Source organism: Rhincodon typus, chromosome 5, assembly GCF_021869965.1.
Source record: "Rhincodon typus isolate 14 chromosome 5, sRhiTyp1.1, whole genome shotgun sequence".
Taxonomy (NCBI): Eukaryota; Metazoa; Chordata; class Chondrichthyes; order Orectolobiformes; family Rhincodontidae; genus Rhincodon; species Rhincodon typus.
This window is the reverse complement of record NC_063336.1, coordinates 114,325,243-114,342,852: the sequence shown is the minus strand read 5'-3', so window position 1 is coordinate 114,342,852 and position 17,610 is coordinate 114,325,243. Positions and strand designations below refer to the sequence as shown.

Genomic DNA, 17,610 nt, shown 5'->3' with positions numbered 1-17,610 from the left:
ATGTTCAGATAGAAAACTACCATACTCTTGAGCCAAATAAGCCAGCAAAGACCAATTCTCTTGGTCTGGCCAATGTCAACCAGAGCCATGATGAGGCTGCAAAGACACACTGAAAAAGTCAAGATATTTGAAGTGTCCAAATTCTTGATCCTAATTTTTAAGTAGAGGGTGTAAATTTCAAAGGAGGACAACCGCAATGCCTTCCACAGCTAAGTAGCTTTCAAACATTAACCATTAAGCAGTGGAGATCTCTCAGGGTCCAAGAAATTATACTCCTGAGTGGGTTACTGCATAATAGAGGAGTGGAAGAAAAGTATTACAATATATCAAATGGCTGGAGTGTTGAAAAGTAAACGACCTAACTTTATGTACCTGGCATTCCTGTAGCGAGGCCTTGGCTGAAAGCTAGTGCTGGATTACCAGCAGCAGCTGCTGCCAGTGAGTCAGCTTGTTGGCTTTGCTGACTCTGACTTGGCGTTAGTGGACGCTGACTTCCACCACGCAGCACCTAACAGCAAGGAACAAGAAAAGGTTTACCACATCGTGATACATATCAGTTAACCAAGCCTACAGATGACCGGTTCCTCATCTTTATTTTATACAAATATTACAGCAGGACATGAAAGAAAATACTGCCCGATATATGACCAACACCCAAAAATTAACAATGAACAGGTCACCCAAAATCAAAGTAAACTTGACAGCAGTATGGAAAATTCAATACAATGTTTGTACAGGTCTTTTTAAAGCCATTATATTAACTGAAGGACAAACTAGCATGAAATAGTAATTAGAATTACGTACTTGTTGTTGCCCTTGTTGTGCCTGTGTTGCAGCTTGCTGGTTGGCAGTATTATTTGCAGATGGTGCAGCTGTTTGCTGTTGGAACAGATTGGCTGGATACACACTCCATGGAACTCCATAATACTGAGGGGGGACAACTGTAGGGCCTATCACAAAAGCATACAGTGGTGAATCAGCAACAGTCACTGATCTTTGCTTGGCTTAATAGCTTGACTAGAATTACATTCCTTATATATGCCAATGGAAGCCTCCTAACTAAACTTGATGAACTTGTCCATTAAGTAACGGTACCATAGAAATCCAGATCTGATCTCTTAAACTTCAGATAAGGTAGTGCAGATCTTCAGTGCCCTGTGTGAAGGAGAGAAAATAATTTTTGATTTGCCACTCCTGATCACTATGCAGAAAACTCTGGCTGAAGTTCAGATGAGGAACAGATCTAGCTCCAATGCGACCAAGAACCTACTAATACCATACATTTCTACACGAGTCATTAAACTTCTAAAAATAATTATGTGAAATACTTTGAGAGGTTTCAATATTTTCAATAGTCACTGTCTTTGGCCATTAGATAACCAAGTGGAGTTAGACACACAGTTCCACCTATCATTTCATGTACCCTATGCATGTCTTCCCTATGGTTTTAAAATACAGGGGGCGTTTTTACTCCCTGTACTTACCAACCAGGACAGAGAAGAATTTTCTTTTCTTGATATGGCAACTACCCTACACCAACCCATTCAACAGCCTCTGCCATAGCCACTGTTTCTCCAAGTTGCTTGTTGCAACCATTTTTTCCTGAAACACTCAACCTTCAATCTCCTCCTTGCAATATTCTGCCACTGATCTTTGCCATTTCTCTGAACCGGCAGTTGTTATAACATAAGCACTGACCTTGCTGTCTCTGTTATCTACCTCAGCATATCCTTATACTTCCCATTATTACTTAAATCAAAAATTGGTCAGTTACACATCTTTTCAAATGTTGGGCTGTGTTTCCTTGCCTACAGTAAGAAGCAACAAAACAAGATTTCAAAATTTGATAAATAGATATTAATGGAGAAAAACAGAATACAGGTAGATCTGCATAAGATGGGAAAACGGGTCTGCATCTGACAGATGTAATTTTTAATACAGATTAAGGTACCTTTTATTCATTTATGTCTTAAAACCAGAAGGTTATGGATTTAAGTCCTGATCTAAAGATTTGAACACAATCATGCTTATACAGAATTGCACAGCTAAAGGTGTGTTCTTTAAACCAAATTTCAGCCTACTCTCTGAAAGACTACAAAATACTACTCATACAAGGGTGGGTAAGTGCTTCCAGTGTTATTTATCCCATTACTGTGTGAAAGGCCTTGATAAGCACAAATTGGCTGTCCTGTTTCCCTTACTGCAACAGTATCTACACTTCCAAAGTACATAACTCACTGCAAATTGATCTGGGACTCCTAGAAATTGTGAAAGATTTATAAATGCAAGCTTGTTTTTAAGCTGAGGACAACGTCACATATTTGTAAACAATGAAAACTTGTTGAAGAAGGTTTCAGGAGAAAGGCCCAGATCCTATAGTGTATCAGGCATTGAAAATCCATGAACATTGCAGCAAGATTATTAGATTGGTTAAAAAATAAATTATAAGGTATTGTCAGGACATTTAACTTCAAAATAACAAGTATTATTCCATCTATCTGGGCAAGGCTTTTGTCAGACTCCATCCAGAACAGGTCCACAGCGGATGCCATTTCCCTAGCCCTGCACTCATCCCTGGAGCACTGGGACAAGGACACCTATGTCAGACTCCTGCTCATTGACTACAGCTCCGCCTTCAACACCATTATCCCCTCCAGACTGATCTCAAAACTCAGACCTAGGTTTTGGCTCCGCCCTCTGCAACTGGATGCTCAGCTTCCTGACCCACAGACTGCAATCAGTGAAGATAGACAACTACACATCCTCCACGATAATACTCAACACTGGAGACCCCAGCGATGCGTTCTCCGCCCCCTACTATACTCCCTGTACACCCAATGACTGTTGCCAAATTCCGAATGAACACCATCTACAAGTTCACTGAAGTAGGACAGATGTCAAACAATGACTAGGCAGAATACAGAAAGGAGATAGAGGGCTTGGTGACATGGTGCAATGATAACAATCTCTCTCTCTCAACAGTGGCTAAACTAAAGAACTGATCATTGACTTCAGAAAGAAATGATGAGAATGCACACCCCCAACTACATCAACGGAGCGGAGGTTGAGAGGGATGGGAATATCAAGTTCCTTGGAGTGATGATAAACAACCTGTCCTGGACTTCGCACATAGATGGGACGGTCAAGAAGGCACAACAATGCCTTTTCTTTCCCAGATGGCTCAGGCTCAGGAAATGTGGCATGTCCATAAGGGCATTCACCAACCTTTACAGGTGTACCATGAAAGCATACTGTCCAGGTACAAAATGGCCTGGTATGACAACTGCCCTGCCCAGGACCGTAAGAAACTACTGAAGGTGGTGTGCACAGCCCAGACCATCATGAAAGCCGACCTTCCATCCAGGGACTCCATTTACATGTCTCGGTGCTGTGGTAAGGCTGCTAACAGCATCAAACAGCTATCCCACCCAGCAATGCGCTCCTACAACCTCTTCCGTCAGGCAGAAGATAGAGAAGGTTGAACCTGCATCAGCAGGTTCAAGAACACCTCTTCCCTCCAGTTAATCAGACTGATGAATAGATTCTCTAACTTCAAATAATGCTGATCTTGCCTAGCGCAAGCCCTGTGTGATGTAACCTGTATGCCTCTGTCCAAGTTTCTTTTCACCCTATGATCTGTATGTCCTTGTTTACTACGATCTGTCTGTACTGCTTGTAAACAAAGCTTTTCACTGTACTTAAGTACATGTGACAATAAATCAAATCAAATCAGAACACAATGTCATGTGCTTCATCCTATCATGTGGTGAATGATATGGAGGCCTTGGAAAAAGCTGAGAGAAGGGCCATCAGATTAACACTAATATAAAGTTGCTCAATTGTGAGAATGTATTTTTCTTTAAAGTAATCTGAAGAAGCAGAGATTTCAAAGAGATTGAGTGTTTTAAACATCAAAATTGTATTGAGCCCATAACGCTATTTTAACAAAACAGGCTAGTGATTAACAGGGCTAAGACTAACAGTGTGTTAGCAGAGACCTAGCTCTTGTGTTAGACTTTCCTTAGGGAGAGTTGTGAACCTTTGAAAAAAGTTGTTGGCTCATGGAGAGAGCAATAATTTGCTGCAAGCATTCAAAAAGGAGCCAGATGAGATGTTAAGTGTGAAAGACCATCCTCATATAGATGGTAAAAGGATATGGCTCTGGATGCATGCTAATTAGCACTTCTGAGCCTATACAAACATTAAGTGAAGCTCTCATAGTATCAAAAAAGTCAAAGTTTTAAAACCTATTTTATAACATGGGGTCAGGTGGTGCAATCGATATTGATGATTTTTATAAAAGTTCTCAGTCTCGGAAGTGCACTCTGTATTTAAGAGAATGTTTTGGTACTACTGCCTACCACACACACACACACGACGCGGTTGCTCTTTAAAACATGCCATTATCCCTCTACTCCCTCCCTGTATCACGCAGGCCCTGCTTATCTTCATTCGCTCTCTTCCTCTCTGAACAATGATTAGAAAATCCTTCATTATTCTTCTCACCTTAGCCGAGGCCACTGAGGTCAATTCTAACTTTTTGTCTAATGCACTGTTGCGGCTCAGATCAAATAAATGAAAAGAGATAGTGAATTGAATCCAACGTCTTCTGGTCTCTATACTTTAACGTCAAACCAGGTGCTGCCCTTATCTAGTAGGCATGTGCAGCTTTTCTTTTACACTTTTTAAAATATACAGCATCTTGTTGATTACCTGCTAAAGTAGCTGCTGCAGCCAGTCCTGCTGCAGTGTACGGATCTGTGCCTGGCGGAGCTGTACTGATAATGTATGGGTTTGGCATAAAGGCAGCTGGAGCAAGGCCTGCAGAAAACACACCTGCTGTTTAAGATAAGAAGTATTAATATTTCTTTCTGCTGCAAAGTATCTATAAATTAATATTCATGAACACAATTTGTTTATTTTCTGTCCTCTGAACATCTTCACCCCTCAAAAAATAAACATAATTTTGAAAAGCAATTTAAAGTCTGCATTCAATATTCTCCAATTGCCAGAATTATGAAAAATTTTGATTTTAAAAATGACACAGCACCATATTCTTTTGACCAGATTTCAAACTTGAATATGTTTAACGAGAGACAGCATGTATAGCAGAAATTAGAAAGGAAGAAAATGGAGTGAGAAAGTCTACTGAGCTTTCCAATCTCCAGACAAGAGGTTTACAGTGACAATATTTATGTAGAGTTATGGGGAAAAAGGACCTCAATAAGTGGAATTCAATTTGAAATCATCAGGCATCATAACAGAGTGGTGTGGGTGAATTGCAGCAGGACTCCTGGACAAAACAATAATATTGGATTAGTGAAAACAAATAGAACTTTACAGGCACCAATGACTTACTAAATCAAAGAGAAATCAAATGAAATTCGATAGTATCTTCTGTTTGAGCCAATGGTCTCACCAGGAAAACAAAAGTAGTTACTTTATAAAAACAAGTATAAACACTGCTTTTCTTTGTGTGGGATGGAACAGAAATGCTGTTGATGAGGGTGTGAAGATTGGGAAAAAGGGCAAGAGAAGAAACGTCTGCAGCAGAATCTTCACAACGGATTATTTAACAATTCAGACAAAATCACCTTGAAAGAGCGACAACTATTTTGCCCCACTCCCTTCCAACTATCTCAGACCGATAGCAAAATCAATATTTGTTGTGTGGAGGTTGAGCAAATAAGCAAAGACATTGCATAGCCTTAATATAACTGTGTTGCCATAGTGATATTTTATTCCAAACAAGGAAACAAATAGTACTGAAGATTTTGCATGGTGGTCAGCTTTTATCCACAACTCTCAAACTGCTTGTTTCCTCTGATCTTCATGAATGGTGTAGCCAAGTCCACAATACATAACCAGGGTATTTAGCCTAAATGGCCCATGCTGACATTTGTTTCATAAAAGCCTTCTTCCATTTTTCATATAACCCTATCAAAGCAAACTTCTATTCCTTTCTCATGTGCTTACTTAGATTCCATTTAGATACAACTCTGCTACCTGTCTCGGTGTGAACGAGCTCAAGGAAGCAACAAGTAAATTCCATGGACAAGATGAGCTTGGAAGGCATGATGGAAGATAAAATCTAGAAAAAGAAGAAAGTTCAGAGCAACGGCAGGGGATCAGGGGACTGATGAGCAAATGGACAGAAGTGGATAGGCAACTGGACAGATGGTCTCAATATTAGTGCAGTCTAACCAAAAGTTTTATACAAGTTACCTTTAACTCCTCTGCTTTTCATTTCTATTCATTTAGAAATGAACATCATTGCTTTACTTTTTGTTAAGGTAGCCTTGTTAACCCCTAACTCAACTTTTCCTCTGGATCTCTTTGTTCCTCCATCTTGTTCTAATTATCCAAATGATATGCAGCTTCATTATTTGTTCTACTCAAATGTACCACTTCATCCTTAACTACGTTGAAATTAATTTGCCAAATATATGCCATTCTGCAAGTTTATTCAGATCATATATGCTGCTATGTTTTTCATTTGTATTAACTACACCTTCTGATTTGGAGTCATCTATAAATACTGAAATTGTACTGCATATTCCAGAGTCTAAATTGTTAGTGCAAAGTTTGAGCAACAAAACAACCATTTTGTTTACTTACTACAATCTTCTGTAATGCTTTTATTTACATGATGATGATTTAGCCAAACAAACTATTTTATGCTTGCATTTAATAGTTATGTGCATAAACCAACATAGTATTTATTACTAATACTTACTTGGCATGTTAAATATATTACAAGGGTGATATATGAATTAATTGTGGTTTTATAGTGCAAATATACAAGCAGGTTAATATCTCATCCTGGTTACTGCTTTTTGCTCTCAATCAAATCAGTTTGTCAGTAAACAGACACTATTTTTAATCTTCCAAAGACATCCTGGTTACTGCTATTGTTAGTTATTTTCAAATAGATGAGTTTGTCAGTCAATAAATACTACTTTTAATCTTCCAAACATACATCAAAGAAATCAGTAAGAAATCTAAAATAAACAGAAAGGCATTCTATTGAACTTGAGCAAATTAGTGTTTTCATTCAAGAACATTATACGCATACTATATACTCAAGTTGGTAAAACTGTCAGAATCACAAGACAAATAATCAAAAGGAGCATTTTTTTTCCTCAACAGCTAGTTTTGTTATGGGAGAAGTATTTTCATTTTGCTTTACTTGACCAAACACTGTCCAAACAACTTATTCTTGCTCCTTACCTATATGTGGCTGCTGGGCTGCCGCCAATGCGTACTGTTGCTGTTGGGCTGCAGTTAGCTGTTGTACTGTCACTGCATTTTGCCGTTGGAAGAGCTGCAATGCACAATTATAAACAATGTACAGATCCACTGCAAAATATTCCAACATCTACCCTTACTCCTTCTTCAAGAATTGCATGCAACAGAACTACAGTAGAAGGAAAGTGTGAAACTATCTATCTAAAACAACTGCAGTGCAAGTATCTAATAAAACAGCACTGGAATGTAGTTGAATAGAAAAGTACAAGTTAGTCACAAGTAGCATATAGGAGCAATTCAGCGAGGGTGAAACATAGTGAATATGTCAGTATTCAGTAGATGACAAGACAGGTGAGAAAGAGAAATCTTAGCTTTATTACAGCTCAATTATAGTTGGACTGCAGTCATTCATTTGAAAGCATCCAAGAATGGATGACTTTCAGAAACAGACTTTGAGAGCCAGTTTCTATTTTTACCTATTTTTTCCATAGTTTTAAATTCCTTGCTAAACTTAATATTTAACAGCAATTTAACACATTAAAAATTAGATTGTACAGAAAATATAATCAGTTTCAGATGATCCCTCTGTTTCCACATTTTAATGCTCAATTACTCATTTCTTCTGCCAAATTCAATTTAAAGTTCAAAAATATTTTAAGGTAATAATTCAAATTCACATGGTTCAAGGTGAAAGTTGCCAGAATTAACCCATGAGCTAATTGCATTAACTGCAGAGTTAATTTATATGCTGAACGTGCAGTCAAAAGTGGAGGTTTTGCCAAGTGGAGAAACTCCCATCACTGGAGTGGCTTTCATGTGACCGACATGCTCGGGAAAGGTAAAGGATTTGCCTCATGATACTGACACATGGCAATTAAGACATGGAAAATGGAAAGACAGCCTAAGCTGAGGCAGCAGGGACAACATTTTAAAGCATTCTTGGAAGGATGAGCAATAAATATACTTTTACATGGACTGTGCAGGCAGGGTGTGGAACCACAAGACTACCAATTCATTAATGGAAAACATGTCCAGCATGTTATTATCTTGCCCCACCTCTGGGAAGTAAAATTCCTGTAACTCAGGCAAGTAAAATTCTTCCCATGGATTCACAAGAAAAAGGAAAATACTTTTGGAAAACAGCTCTGCATAATTATCCTTTTAAATATGTTTAAAAAATCAGTAACAATATCTTATTTTCTTTTAAGAGATGAGGTCCCTTTTCCTGGAAGAATAATTTTCAAATATTGGTTGCAAATATTTGTTTCAATCCTTACCTAAATCAAAATGTTTATTCTGTGGCTTAGCCAATTACAAATCCAAAATGACGACTGCCAGATCAAGTTACCTTACGTTAAATCAATCCTTGAAAGTTACTGTGAAGTAAACTTGATCAAGAAGTAGTACAGCCAACATACATAATTTATAAAACCTTCAAATAGTACTTTTGTCACAATCCTTAAATGAATTTTATATCAAGGTTGCATCATGGATGTTTCAAGCAACAGCAATTTTAAAGGATAAAACTAATCATGAAAACAAACTGAAAAATGTTGTAAATGCAGAAAACCAGTAAGAAAGAGAAAATGCTAAAAAAAGGTTCAAGTTTATCTGTAAAGAGGAATGGCAATGTTTTGTATTAACCCATTGCTTCCTAACAGGTTACATCTGAAACGTTATTCAGTCTTTTAACTTTAGAGATGAGCTTGCTGTGGTGCTTTCTGCTTGTGAGTGATGCTAACCCAGTTAGTTTAGTGCCTTTTTGTAAGCCACAACAACTATGCTTGTGTGCAACCTGTATATTTTTAAAAAATTTGTTCATGAGATGTGGGTGTTACTGGTCAGGTCAGCATTTCTTCCCCAACTCTAACTGCTCAGAAGGCAGTTAAGAGTTAAGCAGTCCAGTGACTTTACTGCTATGTCACCACCTCCAGAAACTATAAAAGTTGGTACTTGATACTTAGTTTCCCATTGTTTTGTATTTTCCATTTACGTCGAAGTAATGTTGATGACTAATGCTGGCCTAACCAGTCATGGTCATATCTTGTGATTTAATAAAAGAAATCTTGCTGTTGGTTGGCTCGCCGAGCTGGTTCCTTGTTCCACAGACGTTTCATTACCCTGCTGGGTAATATCTCCGAGTCAAGCACGGGATTCCTAGAAGCCTGGTACTCCACTAAGAAAGCCATCAATAAACACAGAGCTATACCCCATATACACTCCATTGCGAAGGAAAACCAGAAGTGAGGTAATCCAGCTCAACGGACATTTGAGTTTAAACAACGGGCGGGAAAACACAACAGCACTTCTTCGGAGGCTGCACTGATGATGTTACCCAGCAGGGTAATGAAACGTCTGCGGAACAATGAACCAGCTCGGCGAGCCAAACAACCACAACATCCACACAACCCGAGCTACAAATCTACTCTAAAATCTTAGAAAAGAAGTCTTCTACAGTCAAGTAACTGAAAGAGCTTGATCTACAATTACTGGACACAATGATTAAAATGGGGACGATGTAACATGATGTCCAAAATTGAGATTACCAGGAACAAACAACAGAATGCTAAAGAGTGAATATGCTTACATAAGAGAGATACAAATCAGAAAATAGCATGTGCCTAGCAAGAAAACATGCAACACACCAAAAGTGTTAAGAAGTGTCCACGAACACCACAATTTCTAAGCCATTGCCCACCCCACTTTTTGCAAACTAAATTAATTCCCACACAAAAATTCAAATTCTATGAAAAACCACTAATCATAGGTAAGAAATCAACTACAAGAGCAAGCTACTGAAGATAATGGCAACATGAAATAAAAACTATTAACTAACCCAGACATCAGATTTGTAAAACATAAGGCAAAGCCAAATAACCGACTGGAGTTGAACATGCAAAAACATTGAGCTGTTGAACTAAGTCAGGCTCATGGGCAACACCCACATCAATGGGCAACATTAAAATTCACGCTTGAATTCAACATTAGGTAAACTGCACCTTTCAAGAATTTTAGTGCTAAATTGTTATGTTCTATCCCGAAAGACAGAGTACATACTGGGCAACATCACGAAACAAACCAGGAAGTGTGGTTGAAATGGCATTAAAGAACAAAACTGTCAGGAGCACTAGAGTTGTTTTGCTCTTAATAGGATTAACGTATGAATTCTAACATGGGTGAACATCTAAGTGATGACCGTTCTTTTAACAAATAATTCACTGAAGCTCATTCCCAGGCTCTCACCCCACCCCTCTGAAAATGTTTCCCTTCAAGTGTTTGTCCAAATGTTCTTTGAAAGTTACTACTGAATCTGTTTACATTATCACTCCAAGATCACAACAACTTGCTGCATGAAACCATGTCCTCACAACACATTTCTTTAACCAATCACCTTAAACCTGGATCCTCTGCTTACAACTATTGCCACTGGGAAAAAAAAAATCATATTCTTATTTACTCTCATCAAAACAATTTATGATTCTACTGTCAAATCTCTTCTTTACGTTCTCTGCTATAAGGAGAATGTTACTTGGTTCTCTAGTCTCCCACATAAGTAAAGGTCCTCATTCCTGATATCAAACCAGCAAATAACTTTTACCTTGACAACCTTCCTCACGGTGATTATTAATTATTTAATATTTATTTGGAAGTGTGTCTATATTTAAAAACTTTGCTGATGTCACGTGTATTGATCAACTAAATTAAGTACCGAATGCAAGGAATTCCACTCAATGTTTGATACTAGATCCACACAACTGCTTTCACCTACGCTGACACAAAACCATAACTAATTTTTATTCACTTCTGAACTAGGAATCACTGTGATTGATGACAATATAAACCATACTATAACTTGAAGGCAGTCTGGCTACACAAACATGTTGAATGAGATCTCCTTTGCATAGTTCTGAGGAAGGGTCACCAGACCGGAAACATGAACTCTGACTTCTCTTCACAGATGTTGCCAGGCCAGCTGAGCATTTCCAGCAATCTCTATTTTTGTTTGAGCTTTGCACATAGGCTTTTGAAATAAAATCCTATTTTTCTACTTGCCATCGCTTTGCACAGCACTCCATCCAGTTTATTTTATGCAGCTTACTCCACTATATCTCACCAGTATGATCCTCGGTGCACTTTTTCAAACTTTTATCTTAATATCAGTAGTGTTTTTGAGAGATATTATTACTTCTTATTCTACCCACTACACATTATGCATTTGCTTTCACACCCTTACACTATTTACACATATTAACACTACTTACGTTGAGAAATGCTGCCATAAATCAAAATTTAAGCTTTCTTCTTGCTGAAACTTAATCAGAGATACATACCTTTTCGTTTAAATTTGCCAATACTCAAAGACCTTTTTCATTTATCTACCCAGACTGCAAGATCTTAAGTGTGAAAGCTGAAATGATGATGAGGGATCAAAACTTTAAAAGGCAAAACCTGATATATACTTGAAGGAGGAGGAATGCATCTAATGGGAAAAGCAGTTTGGGGGCAAACAGTGCTAACCCAAGTAAGTAGTATTTTTTTCTGCCACATTTCCTCAACTGATTGGTAAAGGGAGATGCAAAACACTGCCAAGTCAATCTTCAAGGAAAGATGAAGCAGCAAGTAGTTTCTGCCAGATTTCATTAAGTGATTGGCAACAGGAGAGGTCAAACTGTGCCAAGTCACTATTGAAAGAAGGAATTAAAAAACCCAAGAAAATCTTGTGCTATTCCTAGCACATAATCTGAAGCATTAAAAAGGAAGATAAACATACATTGTGGATGGGTTATTATAAGTCTCATCCTTCTTAGGTTGCTTATGATTGATACAGGAAAAGAATAAAAGAATGCTTTTACTTGATCTCTCCCAATTTGGTTAAGACTTTTTTTTTCAAAAGAGATAACTTTATCTAGACTTGAAATGTTAGCTTGCTCTCATTTCATAGCTACTGCCTGACCCGCTGTGATTTTCAGCATTTTTTGTTTTCAGTACAAAAAAAACTTGTTGCAATGCACCAAGGAATTGCCTGCAAAGTTAAATTACAAGACAAGATTCAATTCAAATAACTTCTTTGTCTGCAAGTTAAAATATAACTAAAACTCAACAAAAAGTACAGAATTTTTCTTTCTAAAACTCAATCTTGCATTCTGTCAACATCACAACTCTGGAATACTGACCAATGGCATTTTCCGATTTATTTGAGGCTGGAAATGCTGCTTGTCAATTTCATAGCAAGAAGGCAAGTACTCACCATATGGCTAAACCAAGGAATGTAGTACACCTATGGAGCTGAAAGAATTTCAAATGGCGATAGCGTTTATGATTCCAATTAGGGTTCTTGGAAGTCTGACATAATTTTATACCCCAGTTAGTGTTTGCTCTTTTTTGAGCAGAGCAATCGGTGGGAGAAGAGGCACCAAAATTCAGAACTGATGAAAATCTTTAAATAGCAAGATACTTTGCTTTAGCTAAATCTATTTGCTTAGTTGTAGCGCCAGTCTTTACCAGACTGCTGCAAAGGTCCTAGGCACATTTTGATTCATTTTTCAATTGTGTTTAATCCTGCGCATGATGCTTAACCTCACGGGGAAGCAAACACCAAATCACTCATCTATAAAGACTAACCTGATGTTGGGAGCTGTAGTCAAAAAGACCTACAGCTGCTGCTGATGAGTCCATGGATACTTGATTGCCCGAATAGTCAAACTGCAAGTGATTTAGGCTAACTGCGGCCTCAATGGTGTCTAAAGTCTGAGAGTCAGAATTATGAAACTCTTCTCCAGGTGGCTTACTTGCTGTGGCATTGGCCAACTGGCCTAAACCTTCTGAAGTGTTCTGGTTAGGACCCAGGCGTTCAGCCACTTCAGTGGGAGAGGCTTGACGACTTCCAGGAGTACGGCTGTGCAGCATAAAAATACAGATGTGGGTTTATAGCCTTTTGTTAAATACATACACTTATATACAGTTTTTAAAAATAATCAACAATAAGAATTACAAAAGTTCCTTAGAATATTATTTAATGGTCATGGTGTCAATACTTCAGCAACAGATAAATATCATTTCAAATGTTTTTGTACATAAAAGGGGCTTCCACGTGTTTTTCAATTTACCCTGTTAAATTCAAATTCGGAATATATAACTGTGTTTACTTATTTACAGTGGCAAAAGAACTGATGAAACAAACACGTTAATAAAGTGTGTATCCCTTGGATGATATCTTTCACATATCACATGAATCATGCCCTGACATCGGTAAATCTCAAGTTCAAGGATGATTTGTACACCTACTCACACTGGGTCAAGACCTCATCCTCTTCACCACCTTCTCCCTTCACTCCTCTAAACAAAATCTTCCATCCAAAGCTAGGAATTTCATTCCTTTGGAAATACCGTGAATCTCATTTGCTGCATATTTTAATCCAATCAGAAAAGACCTTGAAGGAAGCTAGGCAGGACAGTGGATGTGTTACGCATAGGATTCAATTCATTGAACCCTCTTCATTTACTTGGCTGCAATCGCAGTTATCACCATCATTCAAGAGATCACTAAAGCTCTGTTAAAAGTTTTATCCTATTTAGTTATCAAAGAGCGTTGTGATGCTTTCAAGTCTTAACAATTTCTCATGTCTGTTGGGAAATTCTTGATGTCAGTAATAGCAGTAATCAAATAACCACCGGAGAGTGCAAATATTGGGCCAGAGTTTTGCCACATCAGAGGGACTTTCTGTGGAGAAGAAAACAGTGGAAGCAACTAGAAGTCCAAATCTTGAACCCAAAGTTTGCACTTCCTATTTTCTCAGGGATAAGACTGGAGGCAAGCTGTGATTCTTGGAGGCAGCCAGCCATTTAAATAATGTTACCCCATTCAAATCTGATTTTGGCAGCTCTTCAGGGTCAAACCCAGAATGTGTAGATTAAATCTGCTCGAGCTATGCTGAAAATCTGCAGATTTGTTCAGAGGGCCAGAGCAATCCTTTGGAGAGGCAAGGCATACATTTCGATCTGGCCCTGTGATAGCTTTATCCAGTCTATTCTGAAAAGCTAGTCCTTTGGTGGAGGTCAGCTTCCCTTTGTGTGTCTTAAGATTAAGAATAAGCATGCATGAAACATATGCAAATGCACTGTTGTCAAGTTTGTTATCAGCTATCAACAGACCTGTCAAAATCAACTGTCAAAAGCACCTGTCAAAACTGTCAAAGAATCTATATCATAAGGGAGCTATCAAACGTACCAAGACATTTAAGAATAATATTTTTGAATCTTTAAACAAAAAATCTGGAATGATAAAAAGGACAGCCTGCTATTTAACTCTGGCAGTTGACGTAAGCCTGAGAACTTCCATTGTTTCATTTCTGCAGCCTAACTGATTTCACAACCATCCATTAACACAGTGGGCTTCTTTCCATTCAGTTTGCTTGATAGCTACAAGTAGTGAGGACTCTGATGTGCGACAATGAATTTCAATATTTGTTGCTTTTGAAGAAATGTTTGTCATCATAAGGCTTTAAATTGATGAAGAGATGTACATATAGTAAATATTTCTCCCTCATTGAAAGTGTGTTTCACAAAAGTGAAGCCTTCACTGAGTAATTAGAACTTCATTTAATGTTATCTTTGCTTGGGACCCTGAGGTCTTTCTATATGTATATGAAATACATACTTGGCGAGCTAACATAGCATTATAAGGACCAAGGGTGGTGGGTGGAAGGGATGGATAAGCAAGGATTGTTCATAAAGTTGGCATGGCAACTATAAGGAGCCACGTGGTGAGTAGGGAGCATGAGGTGCCATCAGTGGGGGATGGGGAGTGGGTGGAGAGTGAAGGCTAGAGGGATACATGTTTTAATTTTTACTATTCTATTTTAGACATAGCATCCGATACCCGAGACAAACTGTCTACTCAGTCTACTTCTGAATGTTACAGCTCAATAGTCCTTCTGAGATTAGCCTAACTCCTAATCTAACCAGGAACCTACCCAAACCAAAAATAAGAAGTGCGAGCAGCAACTTTTAAAGGTCAGTCTCATGGAGCCAAAATTCTCCCAACTGTGCACCCCTCCGAAGAATGAACTTCCTGGCCCTAGTGCTTTCTATTCTATCTTCATGAAAAAGGTATCAATGGCCAGATCATTGAACCATAACTCAAACTATTTCTGATTTAGACACGGCAGAGAAAGATAATGAAAAAATTTTACCCTATATTATCACGGCATCTATCAGATACTTTAGTACTCATTGCTGAAATGCATCTTTTATTTTTCTTCCAACTAATTAGTACTCAAACAGCAGCTGGTTTTAGATCTTAAGCAGTCATCCAGTAATTACACGCCTTATTAGTTGGGTTAGGAGACCAAACTTCTGAAATCAAACTACTTGCATAAAGCAGTACCCAACTAAATTTTCACCACCCATTATTTGCTACAAATTGGGTGGCATTGGCAGCCGAGTAGTCTGACAATAAGCTCAAAATGTGTACATACTGCTGTGATTCAACAAATTCAGATAAAATATTTTCTCTGGCCTTGGCATCACACCAAGACAATGAACTTACTGTTGAAGTGACATTACCTCATTTAAATCAAGGGCAATTAATCTTTTCCTATAGCCTTCCTTAGCTCAAGTTAATGAAAGGGAATGCTAAAAATTTCCCATGAGCAAATGTAGCTCTATGCTTATTGAAAGTGCCATCTGACGGCTCCCTACACTACAACGCTCGATTATAAAGACGTTAAGCACTGGGTTCGCAAGTTTTCATTTTTCATTAGCAAAGCAGTTCTTTTCCAGACATTCCTACTCTCAAAGGCTACATCCACACTATTTGCTCGAATGCATCATTCCCTTAGCTCAGGATATCTTGCGTTGCAATGCTGAATTCTTATTAGCCTTTTCTTTTCCAATTTCCCCTAAACTCAATGGGAAACCATCAATTAGAAGAGAAAGGTAGCAAACAGAGCTGGATAACTTTCAGTAAGAATGCAAGTTTCAAAACCCAGACTTGTCAGAAAATTATCCCACGACCAATATGACAGATGAAACTTAAGGTGTGCGCACTGAGGTATTAAAACATTAAAAATTATTTTAAATCTTAAGCCCAAACATGGCAATACTATTTATAAATCAAGATGGTTAAGTTGTGGAACAGAAGACAAAAATCATTAATGGCAATATAACTCGACATGCCTTTAAAGTCGCAAGTGAGCATCCCCTTTGGAAATGACCATCAAGGCATGATCCAAATAATGGAGGGGGAGAAAAAAGCCAAAACATTTAATTTTCACAAAGGTAATTATCTAATGGTAAACTGTAATTCTTACAATTAGCATTAGCTAGCAAATGTAGACAACTTGTTTATAATGAACTGAATTGATCGCATGAAAAATATTGTTTTGCTTGAATTTTCAGAAGTTCTTTTGCTACCACATGACTTTATCTCACTAGACCTTAACTCAAATTTGCCATCTCAGCAGCTGATTTTGAAACTTCAAAAAGCTCCAAACGTAGACAACAGCTTGTATCGCTGGACTACGACGATAACTTTGCCTTAGAGGGGTGATCTCAAAGTTAATCTTGTACAAACCTTGATGAATCCTCCAGAGTACAATTACGATAAAGGCTGGGAACAAACTGGTGTGTTGTTGGACCATAGGTATCACTTTATTTTGGAAAGTAAATTTAGCAATTTAGCAATCGTTACAAAATTTACAAATACCAAAATAGGGCACTTACTTGAAGTCCTTGCAGTCTGCATCTATTCCATTCTGCAAAACTAGCCCATTAGTTTTGGAAATATCATCATCTCCTTGTTTCAGATCTCTATTTTTATCTTCCTCGAATGGTGATGATTTCCCTTTCTGATCAGCCTTCTCATTCTCATCAGGCTCAGTGTCTCCAGTACCCTAATGAAACAAAGCCACTAAGGCAGACATACTATACAAATAAACTATTCAGCATCCTCAATAGCAATGCATCGATGAGTCTGTTAACTGCATCAGTCTATATAGAGGTTACTAATATATTTAAAAGTGCCTAACAGGAATGTTTGTATCAAGTCTTTGTGTTTAATCTCAAAAGCCTCTAGTATTGACATATAACTAGCAGTTGAACCATGCAGATCAACATAGGCCAGGTTCAGTCCTCAGTCTGTGCTGGCCAAGATTTCAGTTGGGAACAATAGAGGCCAATTTAAGTGTGCCTACTATCAACCTTGCTTAAAGTTAGGTTTAGCATTTCATCATAACCAAACCATCCTTCCAGAAAACCTGCATGGAAATTCTGACAGAACCGGTACCATCCTCATTTTGAGATAACAAGGTGTAGAGCTGGATGAACACAGCAGGCCAAGCAGCATCAGAGGAGCAGGAAAGC

At 38.1% G+C, this 17,610-nt stretch overlaps 1 protein-coding gene across 12 annotated transcripts in view; it reads right to left on the bottom strand.

Moving 5' to 3' along the window:
* The window catches only part of LOC109917083 (pumilio homolog 2), a 103,945-nt gene that overhangs the window by 38,016 nt on the left and 48,319 nt on the right, over positions 1–17,610 (bottom strand). For 3 of the 12 annotated variants that reach the window (XM_048597322.1, XM_048597313.1, XM_048597321.1), the window contains exons 5-10: positions 16,972–17,141; positions 12,871–13,162; positions 7,231–7,324; positions 4,714–4,839; positions 805–950; positions 373–508 (exon numbers count right to left, since the gene is read on the bottom strand). In XM_048597322.1, coding sequence (XP_048453279.1) covers positions 373–508; positions 805–950; positions 4,714–4,839; positions 7,231–7,324; positions 12,871–13,162; positions 16,972–17,141 — 964 coding nt within the window. The remainder of the gene's footprint in view (positions 1–372; positions 509–804; positions 951–4,713; positions 4,840–7,230; positions 7,325–12,870; positions 13,163–16,971; positions 17,142–17,610) is intronic. The other 9 variants (XM_048597318.1, XM_048597315.1, XM_048597317.1 and 6 more) reach the window with 6 other exon arrangements.